This window comes from Schistocerca americana, chromosome 4, assembly GCF_021461395.2.
Source record: "Schistocerca americana isolate TAMUIC-IGC-003095 chromosome 4, iqSchAmer2.1, whole genome shotgun sequence".
Taxonomy (NCBI): Eukaryota; Metazoa; Arthropoda; class Insecta; order Orthoptera; family Acrididae; genus Schistocerca; species Schistocerca americana.
In genome coordinates this window covers 548,771,081-548,793,778 of record NC_060122.1, presented here as the reverse complement: position 1 = coordinate 548,793,778, position 22,698 = coordinate 548,771,081, and the positions used below count along the sequence as shown (strand labels likewise).

At 43.8% G+C, this 22,698-nt stretch overlaps 1 protein-coding gene across 1 annotated transcript in view; it reads right to left on the bottom strand.

Annotated features, from left to right (window-relative positions):
• Window positions 1–22,698, bottom strand: part of LOC124613606 (ecdysone-induced protein 78C) — a 212,750-nt gene that overhangs the window by 48,503 nt on the left and 141,549 nt on the right. Inside the window, exon 3 of the mRNA XM_047142320.1 lies at window positions 19,001–19,142. Within this exon, the coding sequence (XP_046998276.1) occupies window positions 19,001–19,142 (142 nt within the window). The remainder of the gene's footprint in view (window positions 1–19,000; window positions 19,143–22,698) is intronic.

Below are 22,698 nucleotides of genomic sequence, written 5' to 3'. Positions count from 1 at the left end.
GCAAGAAAGGCGCTAATGAAAAGTGCGCCTGAATGCTTTGCCCCCATAGGAGAACTCCACTCGTTCAACAATGCAGCAGAGCCCAAAATAGCAATCATGAGGTTATAACAATGTTATTGTTCTTAAACAGTGTTGCCAAATCAGCTTTAGCTGACTCTGGCGTATTTTTGGACAATGGCCTTGCCGCAGTGGTTACACCGGTTCCCGTGAGATCACCGAAGTTAAGCGCTGTCGGGCGTGGTCGGCACTTGGTTGGGTGACCATCCAGTCCGCCATGCGCTGTTGCCATTTTTCGGGGTGCACTCAGCCTCGTGATGCCAATTGAGGAGCTCCTCGTCCGAATAGTAGCGGCTTCGGTCAAGAATACCATCATAACGACCTGGAGAGCGGTGTGCCGACCCCACGCCCCTCCTATCCGCATCCTCCACCGAGGATGACACGGTGGTCAGATGGTCCCGGTAGGCCACTCGTGGCCTGAAGACGGAGTGCTGGCTTATTTTTAATACCATTTAGCCGGCAAATGTGTGATTTAGCTGGCTTCCGGAAGTATGGCTTTTTTCACAATCATCTGACTTCTTTCCCACACTTTTTTTCGTGACTACCGTGAAGCATTAAAATCTTTGTTGATTAAAGGAAAATTATTTACATTGAGCTAAGACTTCAAACCACGCTTCGAAATTCCATGTACATGTATTAGTAGACTGAATTAAAAAGGTCGACAAACCAAACTGAAGCAGTGTTACTGTTTGTTTCGGGCTCGTCAGCAAACGCATTCACAGTTGAGAGCCTTGCTGGAATCGCTGTCGCAACCTAGCTCACATCAGCATAGTATCTCAACTACACAATAATGAAGGAAGCTGTTCTAAGCAAAGCAGACGTCATGCGCTTCACAGCTATAGTAAACAATGTGCCAGGGACTGAGTCACTTCTCGTCCAACCGTATCCCAGACGTGCTTGATTGGAGGTAAGTCCGGAGATCGTGCTGGCTAGGGAAGTTGTTGCACGTCTTGCAGAATACGTTGAGTTTCATGGGCAGTGTGTGGACGAGCATTACCCTGTTGAAAAAGCACATCATCCTCCTGTTGTGAACGACGAAACAGCGGGTCTAACAACTTTCTGCATGTACCGAGTGCTTGTTAGTGTCCGCTCCAGAAACACCAAAGGTGAACGACAGCTTATCGCATCCCAGCCCATATGGTCTTGGGTGGGGCCAATGTGCCTTGAACTAATGCACTCTGCGAGACAGCGCCCACCAGGTCTACGTGGTACGCGCAAACGATCTTCGCTTCCGTGCAGGCAGAACCTGCTTTTCCATTTTCCAACTGATCCTCTGACGACACCAGTATAGCCGTTCACGTCGATGCTGTGGCGTGAGCGGAAGACAGACTAGAGGGATGCTTGCCCGTAATCCCGCTGCTAATAGCTGGTTCACAACTATTCATGTTGACCCGTCTAGGCTCACAAGCCCTTTTGTCTGTGCTGCTGTAGCTGAACGATCGGCCACTGCTGCTCTTACAATACGACGATCCTGGCGGGTGTCTGTGCTACGTGGACGTCCAGAATCCCGTTTATGGGTGTGAGAATGTTCACGTGACCACTGATATCAGCATCGTTGCACGACAGACGCAGCACGCCCAACTCGGGTGGTAGTTCTCCGAAAGGACCATCCCGCCACTCGGAAGGCCACATTTTGACCCCTTTCAAACTCGCTAAGTTGGCTGTAGGAAGCACGAGTGCATCTCCGTGACTTGGTTGCATGATTGCTTAACGCGTTTGCACCACACTGGGCCTTCTGGCTGTGAGCATTCCCTATTGAAGGGTAGACACAGATGGCGCTCTGACACCTATGCCACTACGCTGTCTGTTGGTTACCTATTCCCCAGGTGGCATATGCCGTCATTGGATCAAAATCGACGTCGTCTTTACGGATGTACTAACGTTTTTCCAGCATTGTAGTATAATATATATGATGAGCGATTTGAGTCACACAGTACATTAATGAGCACCCCAAATTATGTACTGTTGTAAAAGTAATCTCTAATTGCCACTACCTTGAATAATTTTATTTTATTGCATCTGTTTTCTAAACGTTAATAGTATTAACTTTGCTGCTATCATAATACTAGCATCTCAGATTAGAAGTGTCACATTTGAACCATATAATAAAGCCCTAAGCATAATACGTTATTTAAAGTTATGTGCAAATGTGAAAGTTTTTTACGACTACAGAAAACTAATAACCGTATCGTTCATTTACTGTTACGTCATAAACCAAAGCAGAAGATGTCAATGAAGTTCTTGAGAGACGCTCTGAACTAAAGCGGGAAAATAAAATCCTGTGACTAAAGATGGCACTTTGATAACAAAAATGTTCCTAATCCACAGTAAACTACCACTGTGACCAAGGCCGGTTCGAGTAGCTCCGTGAGGCTATTTGCAGATGACACGGTTGTCTACAAGAAAGTAGCAACATCAGAAGACTCGTACGTACTCCAGGAGGACCTGCAGAGGATTAATGCATGGTGCGACAGCTGGCAGCTTTCTCTAAACGTAGATAAATGTAATATAATGCGCATACATAGGGGCAGAAATCCATTCCAGTACGATTATGCCATAGGTGGTAAATCATTGGAAGCGGTAACGACCGTAAAATACTTAGGAGTTACTATCCGGAGCGATCTGAAGTGGAATGATCACATAAAACAAATAGTGGGAAAAGCAGGCGCCAGGTTGAGATTCATAGGAAGAATTCTAAGAAAATGTGACTCATCGACGAAAGAAGTAGCTTACAAAACGCTTGTTCGTCCGATTCTTGAGTCTTGCTCATCAGTATGGGACCCTTACCAGGTTGGATTAATAGAAGAGATAGACATGATCCAGCGAAAAGCAGCGCGATTCGTCATGGGGACATTTAGTCAGCGCGAGAGCGTTACGGAGATGCTGAACAAGCTCCAGTGGCGGACACTTCAAGAAAGGCGTTACGCAATACGGAGAGGTTTATTGTCGAAATTACGAGAGAGCACATTCCGGGAAGAGATGGGCAACATATTACTACCGCCCACATATATCTCGCGTAATGATCACAACGAAAAGATCCGAGAAATTAGAGCAAATACGGAGACTTACAAGCAGTCGTTCTTCCCACGCACAATTCGTGAATGGAACAGGGAAGGGGGGATCAGATAGTGGTACAATAAGTACCCTCCGCCACACACCGTAAGGTGGCTCGCGGAGTATAGATGTAGATGTAGATGTAGAGTATGTGTTTTCACAAAAGCGTCAAATCGTTTGCGCCCCCCCCCCCCCCATCCTCCCCCACCCCTCACGCCGCTCTCCTTCAGACATTAATTGCATGTCTTCGGTCTCTTTATAAGAACATTTTATGATGATGTTTAACATAATTTCATGAAACGTGAAATAATGTACATCGTACAAAAGGAAAACCACACCTTTTCATAATGTAACAGAGTTTTGCACACGTTACTTACGGGGTTCGAGGCCGACGCCCGCTTGCAGTGTATTCGGAGGGGGGCGGGTCTTTTTTTAAGTGTAGCTTTATTGTAACATGATTCCGGCCTTGAAAAATGGATGGAACAAACTACAGAGAAAGCAATTAATGCTACTGTCGTATGAAAAGGTAATTATGTCTACGTAATTAAGGGATGGTTCTCTTTGTAGCATCCACAGTAATTTAATTTAATATGAAATTATTACATATATCATTTTCGATTCATTTTGTCTCTCTTGCCTTTCCCTAGTTTTGAAATACTGACGTTTTACACAATGCGATATTACTTTCTAAGTTTTAGATTGCCCTATTTCTTACACCCACTTCATTATCAGTGTCCTCGCTTTTCACACACAAAAGAATGGGTACCGAGCTGTATACTATGTGAATAACAAGATAGTGGTATACATTGTTATTCAAGAGCAGCTGTTGTGTGAACAACGTCTTCTGCCGGTTGAAAGTTTTCCCCTTTTTTAGTGAAACTTTTCGCCCGGCTCCCCTACGTCGTTCACATTACACAGGGTGTTCCCAAACCATTCGTTGAAATTAATAAAGGACGCAAAGAACATCAAAACAAATATATTTCGATAAGGAATATATGGTCTCTGAAGTCTACTTGTAATGTTGGCGAAGCTGTTATGATGGTCTCGCTGATTGGGAATGTGTACTGACATTTAGTATCCACAGTTTGTATGTTTGGGCATAAGTCTATTCAAGAGGTGATCGACAACGATTCCGTGTTTATGTGTAGGCCGGCATCTCTCTGATAAGTTGATTGGACATCACATTCTTCCATTCCGCCTCAACGAGTGGAGATAACGCATCTTCGTAGAACATTGCCAAATGTTAGAGGATGCACTTCCAGCACGATGGGGTGCCAGCCAGTTTCAGCGTTGCTGTGAGGAATCACCTGAGAGCCACCTTCGGGAATCTATGGATCGGCCGCGGTCACCCTCTGGCCTGGCCGCGCAGGTCACATGAGCTCATGTGTTTAGGTATCTTCCTCTTAGAGCATTAGAAGCAGCTGGTGTATGCAATCGTTGTGGATAAGTAGAAGACCTCGTCACTAGAATTGCCGTCGCTGCTGGCACCATCGCGGGCATGCCAGGAATCTTCGAACGGACATGACAGTCAATGATCCGACGACGAACTGCGTGAATACAGGCCAATGGTCGCAGTTCCTGTCAATGCCACTCCTGTATTAGCAGCTAAACTACCTTCTGTGTAAATCGTCCCTAGCACCAGAAATTGCCATCAAGGCCTATATGTACGACAACTAAATGTGTATGTTTTAATATCACTACGTTTTGTATAAGTGAACGAATGGTATCGGAACACCCTGTAGCGATGGAATTAACGCTTCTCTAGGCGCTACAGTCTGGAGCCACGTGGCCGCTACGGTCGCAGGTTCGAATCCTGCCTCGGGCATGGATGTGTGTGATGTCCTTAGGTTAGTTAGGTTTAAGTTGTTCTAAGTTCTAGGGGACTGAAGACCACAGCAGTTGAGTCCCATAGTGCTCAGAGGCAATTAACGCTTCCTGCTCTTCTGTTATTAATCTGAGCTTCTTAAGCCGAATTTCTAAAGTCAAAAAAACTCAGAGTTCTCAGAATTTTATCGTATGCCGTGTGGTCTTTGTATTATTTACTCTGCAGTTTTTAGTTTGTGCCTCAAAGCTATAATTCATTTTCAGGTTCCTTGATGGGACTTTATAAACCAGTAAACTCCCTCTCCTATCTTCAAGACTCATATCTATATCGTGCGAATGTCTGCGATCAGTCCAGCGTAGTGCTGTAGTTGTGTAGCATTTGTGCACACGTGTTTGTCACAGTAGTGAAATTAGACGTGATAGAGGTGTGTGTAATTTTTCAATTTTTTTCGGCCATTTGCTTCATCTCGACGCATGATACTAGATAATTTTGCTTGTGAAGCTTCAGACGATTTTGATGTACTTTTGATGTATGACACTTATTCACCACGAAAGTGGTCAGATAATGAAACCGGTCGTAATAAGCTGTACAAGTAATCGTGAATTATTCACTACGTTTTTATATTTATGTTGTGCAAATGAAAGGAAAGGAAGCGTGGCTCTCATTGTTGGCAGATAGGTGATGTCAAAGTTATCACTTCATCATTGTCAGATACTTAGGACAACGGTTGACTGACCACCGGCCCTCGCACGAACATATGAATTTCGCTGGTCGTTATAAGTTCACAGGACAAGATACCAGCGATCTCCTTAAACGAGCCCAATGGTCACCTTGGAGTGCTGTAGATGGAGAGAACCTGGTACCAGGCAGTCATGTTGTCCTCCACCGGCGGTTTTGCGAATCAGTGAGATGGATGGAGAAACAACTGAAAGAATTGAAAGTAAATAAATCACTTGCGTACTGGCCGCTAGACGCCGCCGCGAGGCCTAAAAGAATGCACTGCGGTCGCAGGCGCGCGTGTTGCGTACGGGCCGCGAGGTGCCTCCACGAGCGCAACCGTATATAAGGGCCGACGGAGTTCGGCCGGCTCTCATTTGGTTGGCATCTCATTTTTGCCTATTCTCTTATTGGCTTAGTTGCTTAGCTCTTATTCGTTTATGGGTCGTGTTATTGTGCTCTCTTTAAGCCATTCGGATTGTTTTGATTTACTTCCAATTGAGAAGTGCTCATTTTGGCATTTCACTTTTGCATATTTCTCATTTTGCTAATAATATGCTCCTTAGCTTTTTTACAGTTGAATTGATTAACATAGTCTCATGTACTGTTTTTTCATTTCAGCCTGTTCATATTTTGATTTTCTTTAAATACTGTAATAATTATCGGAAGCATTTCTTCCCTTAAACTTGTGTAAAGTATTCTCGATGTAGAATTTGTTCCGTGACACAGGTTTAAGGTTTTGAATATAAATTATATACGAAACTGTGCTTTAAAAGGAATTTATTTTTTCAGTTTGTACTACATCAGACGACAATTTTGTGATATGAGGGAGAAATTTGAGGGGCGAACCCATGGAAATAGCCTTAAGTGATCCCCTTTAAAAATAAAAATTTGTGTGACACAAAGTCGTGACACTGTAGGCACCGAAAACTTATACGTCACAGAGGGTAAATAAACGGGCCCGCGGAATTACAGACCAATATCACTAACTTCTTTTTGCTGCAGAATTCTCAGTTCGAATATAATAAACTTTCTTGAGTCTGTGAATCTTATGTTCACGAATGATCATGGTTCTAGAAAGCATCGCTCGTGCGAACCTCACCTTGTCCTGTCCTCACATTATACGCTGCGAACTGTAGATGAAGGGTAGCAGGCAGAGTCCATATTTCTAAGTTTCCGGAAAGCATTTGACACGGTGCGCTATTGCGAGTTGTTAACGAAGGTACCAGCATATGGAGTAAGTTCGCAGATATGTGAGTGGCTCGACAACTTCTTAAACAACAGAGCCCAGTATCTTGTCCTCGATGGCGACTGTTCATCACAGACAAGGGAATAGTAAGGAGTGCCCCAGGGAAGTGTGATGGGACCGCTGCTGTTCTCTATATACACAAATGATTTGGCGGACAGGGTGGGCAACAATCTGTGTTTGTTTGCTGATGACGCCGTGGTGTACGGTAAGGAGTCGAAGTTGAGTGACTGTAGGAATATACAAGACGACTTAGACAAAATTTCACACCATGATGAATGGCAGCTAGCTATAAATGCGGATGAGTAGGAAGATCACACCTGTAATGCTCGGATACAGTATTACTAGTGTCCTGCTTGACACATTCAAGCCGTTTAAATATTTGGGCGTAACGTTACAAAACGATATTAGGTGGAAGGAGCATGTTAGAACTGTGGGAGGCAAGGCGAATGATCCTATTCGGTTTATTGGGAGAATTTTAGCAAAGAGTGGTTCGCCTGTAAAGGAGTCCGCATACAGGACGCTGGTGCGACCTACTCTTAAGTACTACTCGAGTATCTGGGATCCGTACCGGGTCGGACTGAACAAAGACATCGAAGCAATTCAGAGGTGGGCTGCTAGATTTGTTACCGGTAGGTTCGAACAACGCGTAAATGTTGCGGAGATGCTTCAGGAACTCAAATGGGAATCCCTTGGAGGGAATGGCGGAGGTACTTCAGGAACTCAAATGGGAATCCCTTGGAGGGAAGGCGACGTTCTTTTCGAGAAACACTATTGAGAAACCGGCATTTGAAGCTGACTGCCGAACGATTCTACTGCCGCCAACAGACATTGCGTGTAAGGACCACTAGGATAAGATATGACAAATTAGGGTTCATATGGAGGCATATAGACAGTCGTTTTTCCCTCGCTCTATTTGGGAGAGGAACAGGAAAGGAAATGACTAGTAGTGGTACAGGGTACTCTCCGCCACGCACCGTACGGTGACTTGCGGAGTGTCTGTGTAGATGTAGATGTATTTGGACGTGGCAGAATGTCAGAAAGGAGCTGTCGTTTTTGAAAATTTCCATGACTACACGGTGAATGAAGTTGCTCGATTCGTTGGCGTACAGCACGGATTGTCCAGTGTGCTTATTAGGAATGGTGTGACAAGCGTGAGAACAGTGGTCCCAGAAAGGAACCGGATATGAGTGTCACACCTTATCAATTCGTACCTGACAGGAATTGCAAGTGTCAGTGAATGCAGGTCCATCTCAGTGTGATAACTGCGAAGGGAACTCTATGCAGTGGGCTATAGGAGTCACGTACATTGGTAAAGGCGCGTCAACGCCCTTCTTCATTGAGCAAAACAACGGAAAGCGGACTATCTGAATACAGGCTTGAAGCGTGCTGCGACTAATCGTGATGTTTGCGTCTGTTCAAATGATGAAACACGCAGAGCGCACCGACCGCCCAGTGAGGCGTTTAGCCTGCAGTGTGCGAAGGGTGTAGGTCTGGTCACAGGTGGTTCTGGGGTGCCAGGTGCCGTTTGCCCGTCTCATGATTGGGAATCACTCATTTGGGTTCACGTGAACGTGAAACGGGATGTTTATTTCAACATTCTCGGTGACAAAGCGTTACCCTCTCTTCTATATCTTCAGTCTGCTGAACGTACTCGCGTCTTCCAATGTGACAACAACACTGCAATATAGTTAAGGGGTCACCTTTTTTGAGACATCATAATTTTTTTCCATTACAACGTAGAAGTTTAAAAATTTGTTCATAAGTGTCTACGGCCTTGCTCTGTAATAGTATAAAAGCGTGGGGCCGTGCGGCGACATTTCAGACAGAAAGCTCTCGAAACAAGCGAAAAAGAGGCCAGAGCTTAGAAGTTCGTGTAGCTCTAAGTTGGGCTAATGATCTCACATTGACACCAAATGCCACCATAGTTCTGCCCAAAGTCGCTGTGGACGTGTATTACGATGGGGAAGTCGTCATACCCCCTATTACCAATCACTGCTGACACCCCTCATGATACAACCCTCTTCTAAGGACATCGTGGGACTGCCACTCCACTGAACGTGATCTCACCCCTTTGGAGTGTAGCGTGACAGCAGTTTGTGTTTTGGTATATAAGGTGGAACCACTAGGGGCCGCCAGAACTATTCGACTAAATTTGAACGTTATCCGAAGCAGAAAAGCGTCTTTATGCTTTTTCATCCCTCCTTTTTAGCGCCGTCCTGTGGTGTGTGCATGGCGGGAATGCGACATTAACATGAAAGTGAATGAAACGGCAAAGTGTCCTCAACATTTTTGTTGCGCTCTTTAAAACTGTCTGTGTACAGAGACTACCTTCTCATCCACCGATCCCTATCTGCCAGCGGGCAAGCAACCACCTCCACACTAGTGCCTGCTGGCCGCATGTGAAGCCAGAGGGATGTGTAAAGGCTTGCGCCTCTGGCCGGCGGATAAGGATTGGTTACTGATAGTCTCTGTACAGAGACATTTTTAAAAGCCCAACAACGATGCGCAGGTGTTACCGACCTGGAGGACGGGGCGGGGGGGGGGGGGGGGGGGGGGGGAAGGGGGCGGGCAAGGGGAGTCTCAGAGGACCCCTTTACCATTTTATTCATGAGTGTTTCAGTGTCCTACCCCCTGTGTACACACCATACGAGGGCTTGATAAAGGAGGGGTGAAACGCATGAACACTATTTTCCGCTTCGGATCGTGTTCAAATTCAGACGAATGGTTTTGAGTATTCGCTAGTGGTTCCAGCCCGTGTACCAAAGCTAAACTTGGAGTCACGATGCACTCCAAATGGATAGGATCACATTCAGTAAGGTTGCAGACCTGCGATGCCCTTAGAAAAGGGTTTAATCGTCCGGAGGATGTCAGCAGTGGCAACCCATTTGTCAAGAACGTCGTCCTGTTGCTTTTCCCACAGTGAACAGTTGTTTTCGACAGGGAACTGTGCGGAGATCTACATCTACATCTACATTTATACTCCGCAAGCCACCCAACGGTGTGTGGCGGAGGGCACTTTACGTGCCACTGTCATTACCTCCCTTTCCTGTTCCAGTCGCGTATGGTTCGCGGGAAGAACGACTGCCGGAAAGCCTCCGTGCGAGCCCGAATCTCTCTAATTTTACATTCGTGATCTCCTCGGGAGGTATAAGTAGGGGGAAGCAATATATTCGATACCTCATCCAGAAACGCACCCTCTCGAAACCTGGACAGCAAGCTACACCGCGATGCAGAGCGCCTCCCTTGCAGAGTGTGCCACTTGAGTTTGCTAAACATCTCCGTAACGCTATCACGCGTACCAAATAACCCTGTGACGAAACGCGCCGCTCTTCTTTGGACCTTCTCTATCTCCTCCGTCAACCCGACCTGGTACGGATCCCACTCTGATGAGCAATACTCAAGTATACATCGAACGAGTGTTTTGTAAGCCACCTCCTTTGTTGATGGACTACATTTTCTAAGGACTCTCCCAATGAATCTCAACCCGGCACCCGCCTTACCAACAATTAATTTTATATGATCATTCCACTTCAAATCGTTCCGTACTCATACTCCCAGATATTTTACAGAACTGCTACCAGTGTTTGTTCCGCTGTCATATAATCATACAATAAAGGATCCTTCTTTCTATTATCCGCAATACATTACATTTGTCTACGTAAAGGGTCAGTTGCCACTCCCTGCACCAAGTGCCTATCCGCTGCAGATCTTCCTGCATTTCGCAGCAATTTTCTAATGCTGCAACTTCTTTGTATACTACTGCATCATCCGCGAAAAGCCGCATGGAACTTCCGACACTATCTACTAGGTCATTTATATATATTGCGAAAAGCTGTGTGGCATGTCAGAGGTTACTTTAACGTCTGTAGACGTCTCTCCATTGATAACAACATGCTGTGTTCTGTTTGCTAAAAACTCTTCAATCCAGCCACACAGCTGGTCTGATATTCCGTAGGCTCTTACTTTGTTTATCAGGCGACAGTGCTGAACTGTATCGAACGCCTTCCGGAAGTCAAGGAAAAATGGCATCTACCTGGGAGCCTGTATCTGATATTTTCTGGGTCTTATGAACAAATAAAACGAGTTGGGTCTCACACGATCGCTGTTTCCGGAATCCATGTTGATTCCTACAGAGTAGATTCAGGGTTTCCAGAAATGACATGATACGCGAGCAAAAAACATGTTCTAAAATTCTACAACAGATCGACGTCAGAGATATACGTCTATAGTTTTGCGCATCTGCTCGACGAGCCTTGTTGAAGACTGGGACTACCTGTGCTCTTTTCCAATCACTTGGAACCTTCCGTTCCTCTAGAGACTTGCGGTACACGGCTGTTAGAAGGGGGGCAAGTTCTTTCGCGTACTCTGTGTAGAATCGAATTGGTATCCCATCAGGTCCTGTGGACTTTCCTCTGTTGAGTGATTTCAGTTGCTTTTCTATTCCTTGGACACTTATTTCGATGTCAGCCATTTTTTCGTTCGTGCGAGGACTTAGAGGAGGAACTGCAATGCGGTCTTCCTCTGTGAAACAGCTTTGGAAAAAGGTGTTTAGTATTTCATATTTACGCGTGTCATCCTCTGTTTCAATGCCATCATCATCCCAGAGTGTCTGGATATACTGTTTCGAGCCACTTACTGATTTAACGTAAGACCAGAACTTCCTAGGATTTTCTGTTAAGTCAATACATAGAATTTTCCTTTCGAATTCACTGAACGCTTCACGCATAGCTCTCCTTACGCTAACTTTGACATCGTTTAGCTTCTGTTTGTCTGAGATTTTGGCTGCGTTTAAACTTGCAGTGAAGCTCTCTTTACTTTCGCAGTAGTTTCCTAACTTTGTTGTTGAACCACGGTGGGTTTTTCCCGTCCCTCACAGTTTTACTGGGCACGTACCTGTCTAAAAAGCATTTTACGATTGCCTTGAACTTTTTCCATAAACACTCAACATTGTCAGTGTCGGAACAGAAATTTTCGTTTTGAACGCCCCGAGCAAAGCGGTGGTTTCGTTGATGCCCTTTAATGCTGCTTCCTGGGGCCTCTTTTTGTCGATTCTGACTGGTGGTATGTCTGAAACGTTACCCTTGCCCAACGATCAGAAAACCGCGTGATTTCAACGCTGGGCGTCGCGGCTCTGACTTCCACCACAGAGGCGTGAAACGAAGGGCTGAAATGTGGGTAAGAGATGGCGTGACGGCCGCCCCTTCGTGTAAGACGTCCACAGTTGCGTGGGTACAACTGTGGTGAAATTTGGTGCCGATGAGACTTCAGTGGCATCGTCAACCCAACTTACAGCCCACATGAACTTCTGAGCTTGGCCTTTTTTCGCATGTGTCGACACCTTCCTGTTTGAAGAGTCGCCGAGCCCGAGGGCGACGTAGCAGGGAGCGACGTTGTTGCACCATTACAGTAGAAGGTTGTGGACACTTTTAAGCCAAATTCCATTCTCATGCGTACCAATGGGAGACAATTACGCGGTTCAAAAAGTGACCATTTAACTGTGTTGTGCAGTATATTTTCACAGGGCTGCACACGTACATTGCTGGTGTGATAAACATTCAGATGTATATTTCAGCTGCCCCGCTATATCACCCGACCTTAATCCCATAGAAAATGTATAAGACTATTTGGAACAGCGGGTGTAACGTAGAAATAACATCCCGCAATTTGTAAGCTCTGTGTGATCTAACCATCAACGGTTGCCTTCAACTGGGTCTGGAACAGCTTTAGAAACTTGCGCATCAGATTCCTGGCTGAAGGCCAAAGGCGGATGGCTAATTTTTTGTCTGATGTTCTTTTCTTTTACGTAGTTTACTTCAAACCAGAATGCAGTCATTTACAGTTAGTCCATTTTAGTCGCAGATACAAGACGTACCGAAGGATGTCGGATATTATGTGTAAAGCATCGCATCTGTACCACGATACATTTTATATAGCAATAATCAACTGCCAAAAGTTGCCCCTCAACTTGTGTTGCACACTGAAAGGTAAAAAGCGTGTGAAAAACATATACGGCATATTGTGCGTACTGTTGGATGTCTAAAACTCAATAAGTAACCTTAAATAGCGTAAATTTTTAATATGTCCTCATTTGAGTGCCTTTTTCTAAGAAAAAAATTGTTTTATAATGCGCCACAGGTTTGTGTGTTGCCGCATGATAATTAGCCAGGGAGTGAAATTTGAGCTTAGTGGATTTCACGAGGGCATTTGCAGTTGCTAGTACGATAGTAAATTTGTAAAGGCTCTCCCATGGGAGCCGTAGGCTATGCAGAAGTTATAAAAGACTCTCTGAACAGGAGAAATACATTTGTATCCTTCAGGCTGAAATACATTTTACGAGATGTGGATTAATACGTAGCGTTAAAGAAACAGACTTTTGGAAATGGTGAAAGGTAACAGGTTAAGGTCAGTAAGGGAATATTTGTGTAATAGCATTTGATATTCCATTGGGGAATAAGTTTGACTTGATATGTGAGGTTGGAGAAAGGCAACTAAATGTAGCAGCAAGCTTAGCTAGATAGTAGTCCTCTAAGGGGTGAAAGCCAGATGGTACAGGACAGTCTTTCAGTGTCGAGATTCGAAACAGCTATCTCCATAAGAGAAAAGAAACACAAAGATTACAATAATCCACTGCCGTAAGCGATTTCAGTAAGTTCTGAGTGTACGAAATGTATTTTTGTTGACATATTCATGCAATTGCACGTCGTGGACTTGCAGGTATACTTGAAAATAGCTTGTATGCCCAAATAAGTCGTAGAATAAATCGGACACCAAATCGCTTACAGTTGCGGGCGAAAATGTTGTCACTTCATTTCAGAAATTTTACCGGTTAACGCTCGTCGACAGCTCGAACGACCTCTCATTCATTTTTGTTAGCAACCTCGGGCACGGGCCGATGGAGGTGAGGAGAAAATTATTTATTATATAGCTTCTATCAACTGCCTTGAGATAAACTAATTTCTGCACCTTTTTTCAGAATAAGTGATATACAGGGTTACTCTAAATGATGGACCCATTTTCAAAACTTCGTATATATTCAAGTACAAATCAAAAATGAACAAGCTTTATATCAATGAAAAGAGGAAATTTCAAACTTTTTGGCGGGCGGCGGCCCGCGGGCGGTGATGGTTTCAGAAGTGGCCGGTAGAGTTCGCACGGCAATAGGGTCGTCATTCCGTTTCACTGTCGCTTGTGAGTGAGATGGCAACTGTGGAGCACAAGGTTTTCTGCGTTCTCGAGTTCGCGAAAAGTGAGTCGCAAATTGCAGCAGTGCAGTGTGCATTTCCTACCAAACTCGGTATTGAATCACCAACCCGCAAAAGCATTAGTCGTTGGTTCAAGCAATTTAAACAGAATGGGAGTGTGTGCAAAGGAAAATGCACAGACCGATCGCGTGTTTCAGAGGGTGATGTCCGACGGATTTAAAAAAGTTTTGTGCGCAGTCCCAGTAAGTCTATCAACAGAGCCGGTTGAGAACTTTTAATACCCCAACTAACTGTATGGAAACTTCTAAGACGGCGTTTGCTGTACAAGCCCTACCGATTACAACTTGTGCAGGCTCTCAAACTCAATGACAAAGAGGAGCGTCTAGCATTTTGTGTTTATGTGCTAACAGAGATGGAGGATGATGCATTTCTCCAGAGTGTAATTTTTAACGATGAAGCGACGTTCCACCTTAGCGGAAAAGTCAACAGACACAATGTTAGCATATGGGGTTTGGAAAATCCACATTCACCGTTGCAACATGAAAGAGACTCGCCGAAAATCAACGTCTTCTGAGCAGTATCACATACAAAGGTTCCTGGAACATTTTTCTTTGCGGAAAGAACTAATAGGAATCACCTGGACATGTTCGAACAATGACTGTTCCCTCAAGTTATGGAAGAGTCCCAGGACTTCATTTTCCAATAGGATGGAACTCTGCCCTATTGGCACCGTGATGTACGAGGCTGTTTGAATGACTCCTTTCCTCGACACTGGATCGGTCGCAGAGGACTTGAGGACCTGGCTCTGAAACCAGCCCTGCAACTATTTCTTATGGGGTTATGTTAAGGAAGCTGTTTACGCCCCCAACTACTCTGATCGATCTGCGGAATCGGATCACTGCTGCATTGTACCCAGCATCAGGAGATACGCTTCCACATGCTTGGGACAAGATTGGCTACCGCATCGATGTTTGCCATGCAGCCAACGGTGGCCACATTGAACATATATAACTTATCACATATCTAATTATTAAACAATTATTAAAAACTAACTAATTGCAAATAATAAAATTTATTAAATTGATATCAAACATTACGAAAAAAACTTTGATCTTCCTATTTTCATTGGTATAAAGCTTGTTCATTTTGGATTTGTACTTGAATAAATTTGAAATTTTGAAAATGGGTCCATTATTTAGAATAACTCTTTATATTGATGGGTATAGAAGAAGACATTGTTAATTTATTTTCAGTACAGAAAAAAACATTCCTACTGATGAAGAATGGTGTGCGTACACAATGACTATTGGGCGTGTCTACGATGGAGATCACAACACATCACGTTCAGAGGACGTGCACATACAGATTATCGCAGTCTTTTGGACTGTGAAAAAGGCTGAGTCGCTGGTTTGGAACACATGGGAGGATTATACCAGAAGAACAGAACAGGCAGTTGGTTGTAGTGCAACGTCTAGAACGAACAGTGACAAGGTGGACTCAGGTCGCGTGGTACGAAGAGTAAGTGAGGGTGCTTCCAGAAAGACTGCAATACGAGAAGATCGTAGGAATAGACGGGCGACAACAGCCTGAAATCCTGCCTGAAATCCTGCCTGAAATCCTGGTGGAGGTTACAGATGGCGCGTCACCTTAAACCGTCAGGAAAAGATAACTGGAAGCTGGGTTGAGATCTCAAGTTGGCGTGCGTCTTTTATCACTGCCAGACATCACAGACTTGTAGATCCATGGGCACTGGGACATGGGGTGGCATTCTGTGGTGTCCAACGGTGAATCTGGATTCTGTCTATGGCGATCAAGTCGACAACGAAGTGTGTGTAGAAGACCAGAAGGAATCTCACAGGAAGCAGCACTTTTCGAGACCCATACCTCTCCAGTTGCTAAGATCATAATGTGGGGAACTATTATAAACTCAAAGGAAAAAACAAGAAGCACCACGAAGGAATTATTCGAATGGGATGGAAATCAGCAGATGTGATGTACATGTACAAACCGATGATTACGATTATAAAACAATTATTCGACGTGACATTGATTGATAGGGTTGTTGGGTGTCCCCAGGAGGGATATCGTGCCAAAGTTAGGTCATCAAAATTCAGCTATGGTTGGGGAGGCATGGCTGATAATGCTCCAGACGTTCTCAGTTCGGGAGAGGCTGGATGCGCTTGCTGGCCAAGTTAGGGTTTCGCAAGCACGAAGACAAACAGTAGAAACTCTCGCCGTTTGCTGTCGAGCATTATCTTGTGAAATATAAGCCCAGGACTGATTGCCATGAAGGGCAACAAAATGGTGCGTAGAATACCACCGGCGTACCGCTGTAGTGTAAGGGTGAGGCGGATGAAAAAGAAAGGGGTCCTGCTATGAAATGAAATGTCTCCCCAGACCATCACTCCCGGTTGTCAGGCCAGTAGGTTGGTATCCTAACGTTGTCTACGGTGTCTTCAGACACGTCTTTGCTGCTCATAGGGGCCCAGTTCGAAGCGGGACTCATCACTGAAGACAATTCTACTCCAGTCAATGAGATTCCAGGCCGAAGACGTGTCTGGAGACAGCGGTGGTATACCAACCTTACTGTCGCCCACCATATGTCCTGACAGCCAGGACTGGTGGTCTGTGGTGCCATTTCCTTTCATAGCAGGACCGCCTTTGGTTGTCATCCACGGCGCCCTTACACCACAGCGATACGGCGACGATATTCTGTGCCCCGTTTTGTTGCCCTTCATGACAAGCTGTCCTAGGCTTACATTTCAGCAAGACAGCAAGATAAAGCCCGGCCGCATACGACGAGGGTTTCTACTGCTTGGCCAGCAAGATCGCCAGAGATCTGTCCAACTGTCAAACATCTGGAGCATTATGGGGAGGGCCCTCCAACCAAATCGGGATTTTGACGATCTAACGCAGCAACTGGGCAGATTTTGGCACTATACCCCTCACGAGGGCATCCAACAGCATTGTCAATCAATGCCAAGCCGAATAACTGCTTGCGTAAGGGCCACAGGTAGTCCAATGCATTAAGGTGCTACAGTGCATTATTAACTTACTCAATTTACTTTTGACTAAATCATCCAATTTTACTAAACTGTAATCACTTTTCTATCTGTTCATGTACATCACTTCTACAGGTTTCCGTCCCATTCAGCTAATTCCTTCGCGGTGCGTCGTGTTTTTGTCTTAGAGAGACTGATTTGACAGTTGTTGAAGGGAGTCTGAGTATTCGCTAGCATATGACAAGAAAGGTAAAATCTGTCATTGCCTTCGTGCCCTGAACACCTAATTGCGTATTCGAGCAGGATAAGGGAAGATTTCACATTGCAGTTGAAACCACAACAGCCTTGAGAAACATATGGACCCGTGACTGGCCTCTCTGGTCCCCTGATTTGTCACCCATAGCTTACATTTGGAGGGTGTTTGCTACCCTGTGAGGGTCACATCTAATATTGTTGTCGATGATGGACATCACTTCTGCTTGGAATCATTTAATACCCTTTATATGATGAACATCTCCGCAAAGTTAGATAAATAGCGTACCATTTTCCGCTTCCTTCAGCGTATTTGAATATATGGTGATCATATACATTATCTGATCAAAAGTACCTGGACACTTCTACCTAATACGGAATGGATCACTACTAGATGTCACAAGAGGCGGAGCCATGTTTATAAAAGGAAGCAGGAAGTATTGTGTTTTCTGCAGAGAAGCATTAACAGCAGAAGCTGTCTGTCAGGAGAGTTCAATAATATCGAAGCTGGACTAGTCATTCGATGTCACCTGACCAACAAATCCATCAGCGACATTTCAATTCTTCTAAAGCTCCCCAAGTCGACTTCTGGTGATGTGATTGTAGTGTGGAAACGAGAAGGAATTACCACAGCTAAATCAAGGCCAGGTGGACCTCATGGATTGATGGACAGTGACTGCCAAGCACTGTGAGGGGGTGGTTGTAATAAATCACATGGAATAAACGGAAGGAATCACTCGTAAGTTCCAGCAGTCCAGCTAGTACAGTGACTGTGAATAGGGAGTTAAAAAGAGTGGGGTGCAATGATAGAAAATATCCTCGTTAGTCATATATTTCTAGAGTCAGTGCTAAGTGAAGTTTGAGACAGAGTAAAGAGTGACGCCATTTGACAGTGAATGACTGGAAACGAGTGATTTGGAGTGATGAATCACGCTATACCTTCTGGGAGCCCGATGTTTGGCTCTGGCGAATGCTCGGAGATCACTAAGTGCCATCTGCCATCATAGTGTAGTGTCAGCAGTGAAGTAAGAAGGAGGAGGATGCTTTTCGTGGTTAGAGTATAGTCACCTAACTGCGCTTCAGAAAACACTAAGTGCAGAACGATATGAACACACTTTATAGTACTGTGCACTGCATGCAGTAGAGGAAAGGTTCAGAGGCGACGACTCTGTATCAGCATAATAATGCACCCTGTCATAAAACAACATTGTGAGGTGGTGGTCTGTGGACAATAAGGTTCCTGAAACGAACTGGCCTGTCCAGAGTCCCAACCTGAACCCAATACAATGGAACACTCATACAAAGAGTTAGAACGTGACTTCGCTACCCCCCCCCCCCCCCCCCAACCCACCGGCGTCAATTTACTACCTTCTCTGGTTTCGCCTCTTGAGGAATAGAGAGGAATAAGCTACCATTCCTCCACAGGGGCATTCAGATACCTGATCGAAAGCGTCCCTAACAGGGTTCAAGCCGCCATAAAGGCGAAGGTTGGCCACAGCCTATACTGATGTCAACTAATGTGTGTCCGAATACTCTTGGTCAGACAATATAGACGCTGCACTATACTGCGTGTCTGATATTTTTATAACAGAGAAAATGTGATCCAAAAATAGAGTTATGGCTGGATGGCTGGGCGACTTACAGTCCCGCGACATGCCAACGGCGAGGCATTTCTTGAAGCGGCAGTACTGGCAGCGGTTGCGGTTCAGCCGGATGACCAAGCACTTGCCGTCTCGTAGGCACCGGTACTCGATCTGCTTCTGGATACTTCTCCGGAAAAATCCCTGCGAACAAGCGCAGAGAAATCCGTATAGAGCACAACACTTTTAGAGCTGAATTTCGTACACTGCTACCTGTGTGGCTAAATGGTAACAGCGTATTCGGCATAACCCAGTCTTCATAAGTACAATAATTGCACAGACGGTCTGTAATGCGATACAATACATCTATTAAACATATACAGTAATAAAACACTAAAAAGTATGACATAAATATTTAAAAAGGGTGGCAAACGCTTCACTTAGGGCCTGCAAGCGTCTACACAAATTTATGCAAGAGCTATAAAGATTCTAAACTTGCCTGTTTTTTTTTTTTTGAAAATGATTAGACAAGTTTGAGAATGTGTAGTGCACCCAAACTCGACAGGAACTTACTGTTAGTTAGTTAGTTATTTAGCTACATGCTCCATGGATCATTTTGCACGATAGGACGTAATGATGTGGAACGATCATTTTAAATTCACATCGCAAATTAATTTGTACATACTGTTACATTATGAACATTTCTATAATTTTTTTTTACAAGAAGAAAAAAGATATACAGATGAGAGTTAGTAATTCTTATCCACCACCGTTTACACATTAGAAGGAATTGTTAACGAGAAACTTTCTCAGTTTGTTACCAAATTTTACTTTTCTGTCTGCCAGACATCTCGTATCACTGGGTAAGTGATCAAAAATTTTTGTTGCAGCATTGTGCAGACCTTTTTGTGCTACAGACAACCTTAACGTGGAGTAATGAATGTCATTCTCCCTTCTGGTATTGTAATTATGTACCTAACCGTTCCTTTTGAAGTGCGGTGGATTATTTACAACAAATTTCAGGAGAGAATAAATATTTTGTGAAGTAGTGATCAGAATGTTCAATTTCTTAAACAGATGCCTAAATGATGATCGTTGGTGAGCACCTCATCTTATTCTGACAGCACGTTTTTGCGCATTGAAGACTTTCTTTCTTAAAGATGAGTTATGTCAGAACAGCGTTCCATATGACATTGAACGAAAATATGCAAAATATGTTAACTTACTATTTTGTCCCTCCCCAAGATTTGCAATATCTCTAAGCGCAAATGTGACTGAACTAAGTTGTTTTAGGAGTTCCAAAATATGTTTTTTTCCATTTCAAATTCACATCAATAAGGACCCCCTAAGAATGTTGAAGTTTCCACCATATTTATTATTTCCTCTCCAAATGTTGCACTTATCATTGGTGTAGTATCTCTAGATGTGCAGAACTAAATGTGTTTGTGTCTTTTTAAAACTGAGGATGAGACCAGTCGCAGAAAACCTGTGAATGAAACTTTAAAGAACTTTGTTTACCATTTCTTCTGTTTCTGTACGTATTTCGAACTCTTGTTACATATCCACTTTATGATCTGCTTAGATTCATTCCATTGATAAGAAAATGATAAGCACATTTCATTAATATATACTAGGTGTATATTAATACGAATAAGAATACCACCATTTTGATTCAACGATCTAAAAATATATAATTCTTAATATTAAAGCCATAGTATTCAATTTTTTCATATGCCAATAATGTTAGGTTTCCACAGTAAATTAAAAATCCGAAACAGAAGTGAAATTGGTCAGGTGCGAGTAGCAGTCGCTCAATGAGGGTTCCGTACAAATCTAATTACGTATACAGACAGTTCATCCGTACCGGCAATCGAGAATCGCGACCATTTTTGCCGTTAGCGACACTGATACTGGCAAGGTATCGTTCTCAGGGATTCCGAGACTTTCGAAATGTTTTAATTTCTGTAATATAAATGTGACAAAGTCATGCCGGAGGCAGGCGACCGTTATCATAATAATCAGAAGTTCTCCATTCAGGCTGACTGGGCGTAGGGGTAAAAGTCAAACATCTTGTTGCTCATATGATGCCTTTCGTGATTTATCCATTATCAGACGTCCAGGAGTGATTACTGCACGTTGATACGGTTTTTCAAGTTGGATGTGAAATAAATATTCGCGGACTAGTTGTATGTGCAAGAAATATTTGCAGATTAGTCTGCAAATATTTATTCCACACACAACTTGAAACGCCATATCCAAGTGCAGTAACCGCTCCTAGATAGCTGATTATGGATAAATTTCGAAATGCGTCATATGAGCAATAAATTCGCTAATATCCTCGGCGTCGAGCGCCCCTATGCTCCAGCAATTAAAGTCATTCCTTGCCAGATGTCTGACTTTTGCCGTTGCGACCCATTCAACCTGAGTTGAGAACTACTGATTGGGTGCATATAATGGTCGCCTGCCTCCTGCGTGAGTTTACGCCACATTTATATTATAGAAATTAAAACGTTCTTGAAGTTGTATGTGATACAAATATTTGCGGTCTAGTCTGCAAATGTTTGTTTCACACACAACATGAAACGCCATACCTACGTGCAGTTTTCGCTCCCGGATGTCTGATGATGGATGAATTCTTGAACGCCTCTTAGAGCAGTAAAGTCATTCCTTGCCAATTGTTTGACTCTTATCATTGCGACCCAGTCAGCCTGAATGCAAAACTGATTGTTTTAATTTCAAATTTGATGTCAGATAACAAATGACAAAGGAAGTATTATTTCGGGTGATAAAGTTACAAATTAACAATTTTCGTATCTTTTCCTTTACTTGTATTGGGAAACTTTTCTTTTTACCAAATTTCACGATTTTAGACCAATGTGAAGTACCCTATAGGTTTTGATGAGTGAGTTTGTGGGTATCAAAATATGAGACATAAATGGCCGTATCTTTTGACTGTGTTGATTTAGAAGCTTCAATTTTTTTTTATACCGCCAAGGGATCGTAGGCCCTAGTATGTGAAATTTCAACGTGATACGTCTACCCTTTAGCGAGAGAAAGGACGAACAGTACGAGAGTAAGGTAAGAAATGCCAAAAAAAATTTTTTTGTGACATAGTTACAAATTTACGGTTTTAAGATTTCTGTCGTTAGTTGTACTACGATTCTTCCCTTTTGCCAATTTCATGATTCTAGAATTAATCCATTTTTACGCTTGTCATCAGAATCCCGTTTCAAATAAGATCCAGAGGATTTACATAGTTACACGGTTGACTTGAAACGGACATGAGCAGAATGACTGAGGGAATACTGGTTTCCAGTTTTCTCTGCATTACAGTTCCTTCATCTGCGACCAATTTAGCAAATTATTCAACTTGGTCGTCTCCATCCTGGCTGCATTTATAGCACATCTTTGTTGTTAGGATATTTCTGAAAGTATTTGTTTGGTGTGTAGCTTTAATTGGAGTAAAACTTGAACTGTAAACAGTTCCATATGATTTTACTGTAGAATGCTGAACATTATACGAACGGATCGGGTAATTAATGAAGAGGTACTGAATAGAATCGGGTAGAAAAGAAATACATGGACAACTTGACTGAAATAAGGCATTGGTTGATAGAACATCTCCTGAGGCGCCAAGGAATCTGATAATGGATGCAAGAGTGTATGACGAGGACGGGGAGAGAGGTATAATAATTGTCGAGAGAGAGTCCGCTTGCTTAGCCGGCACAGTAGCTCAAAGTGTTCGGTCAGTGGGTTGGTT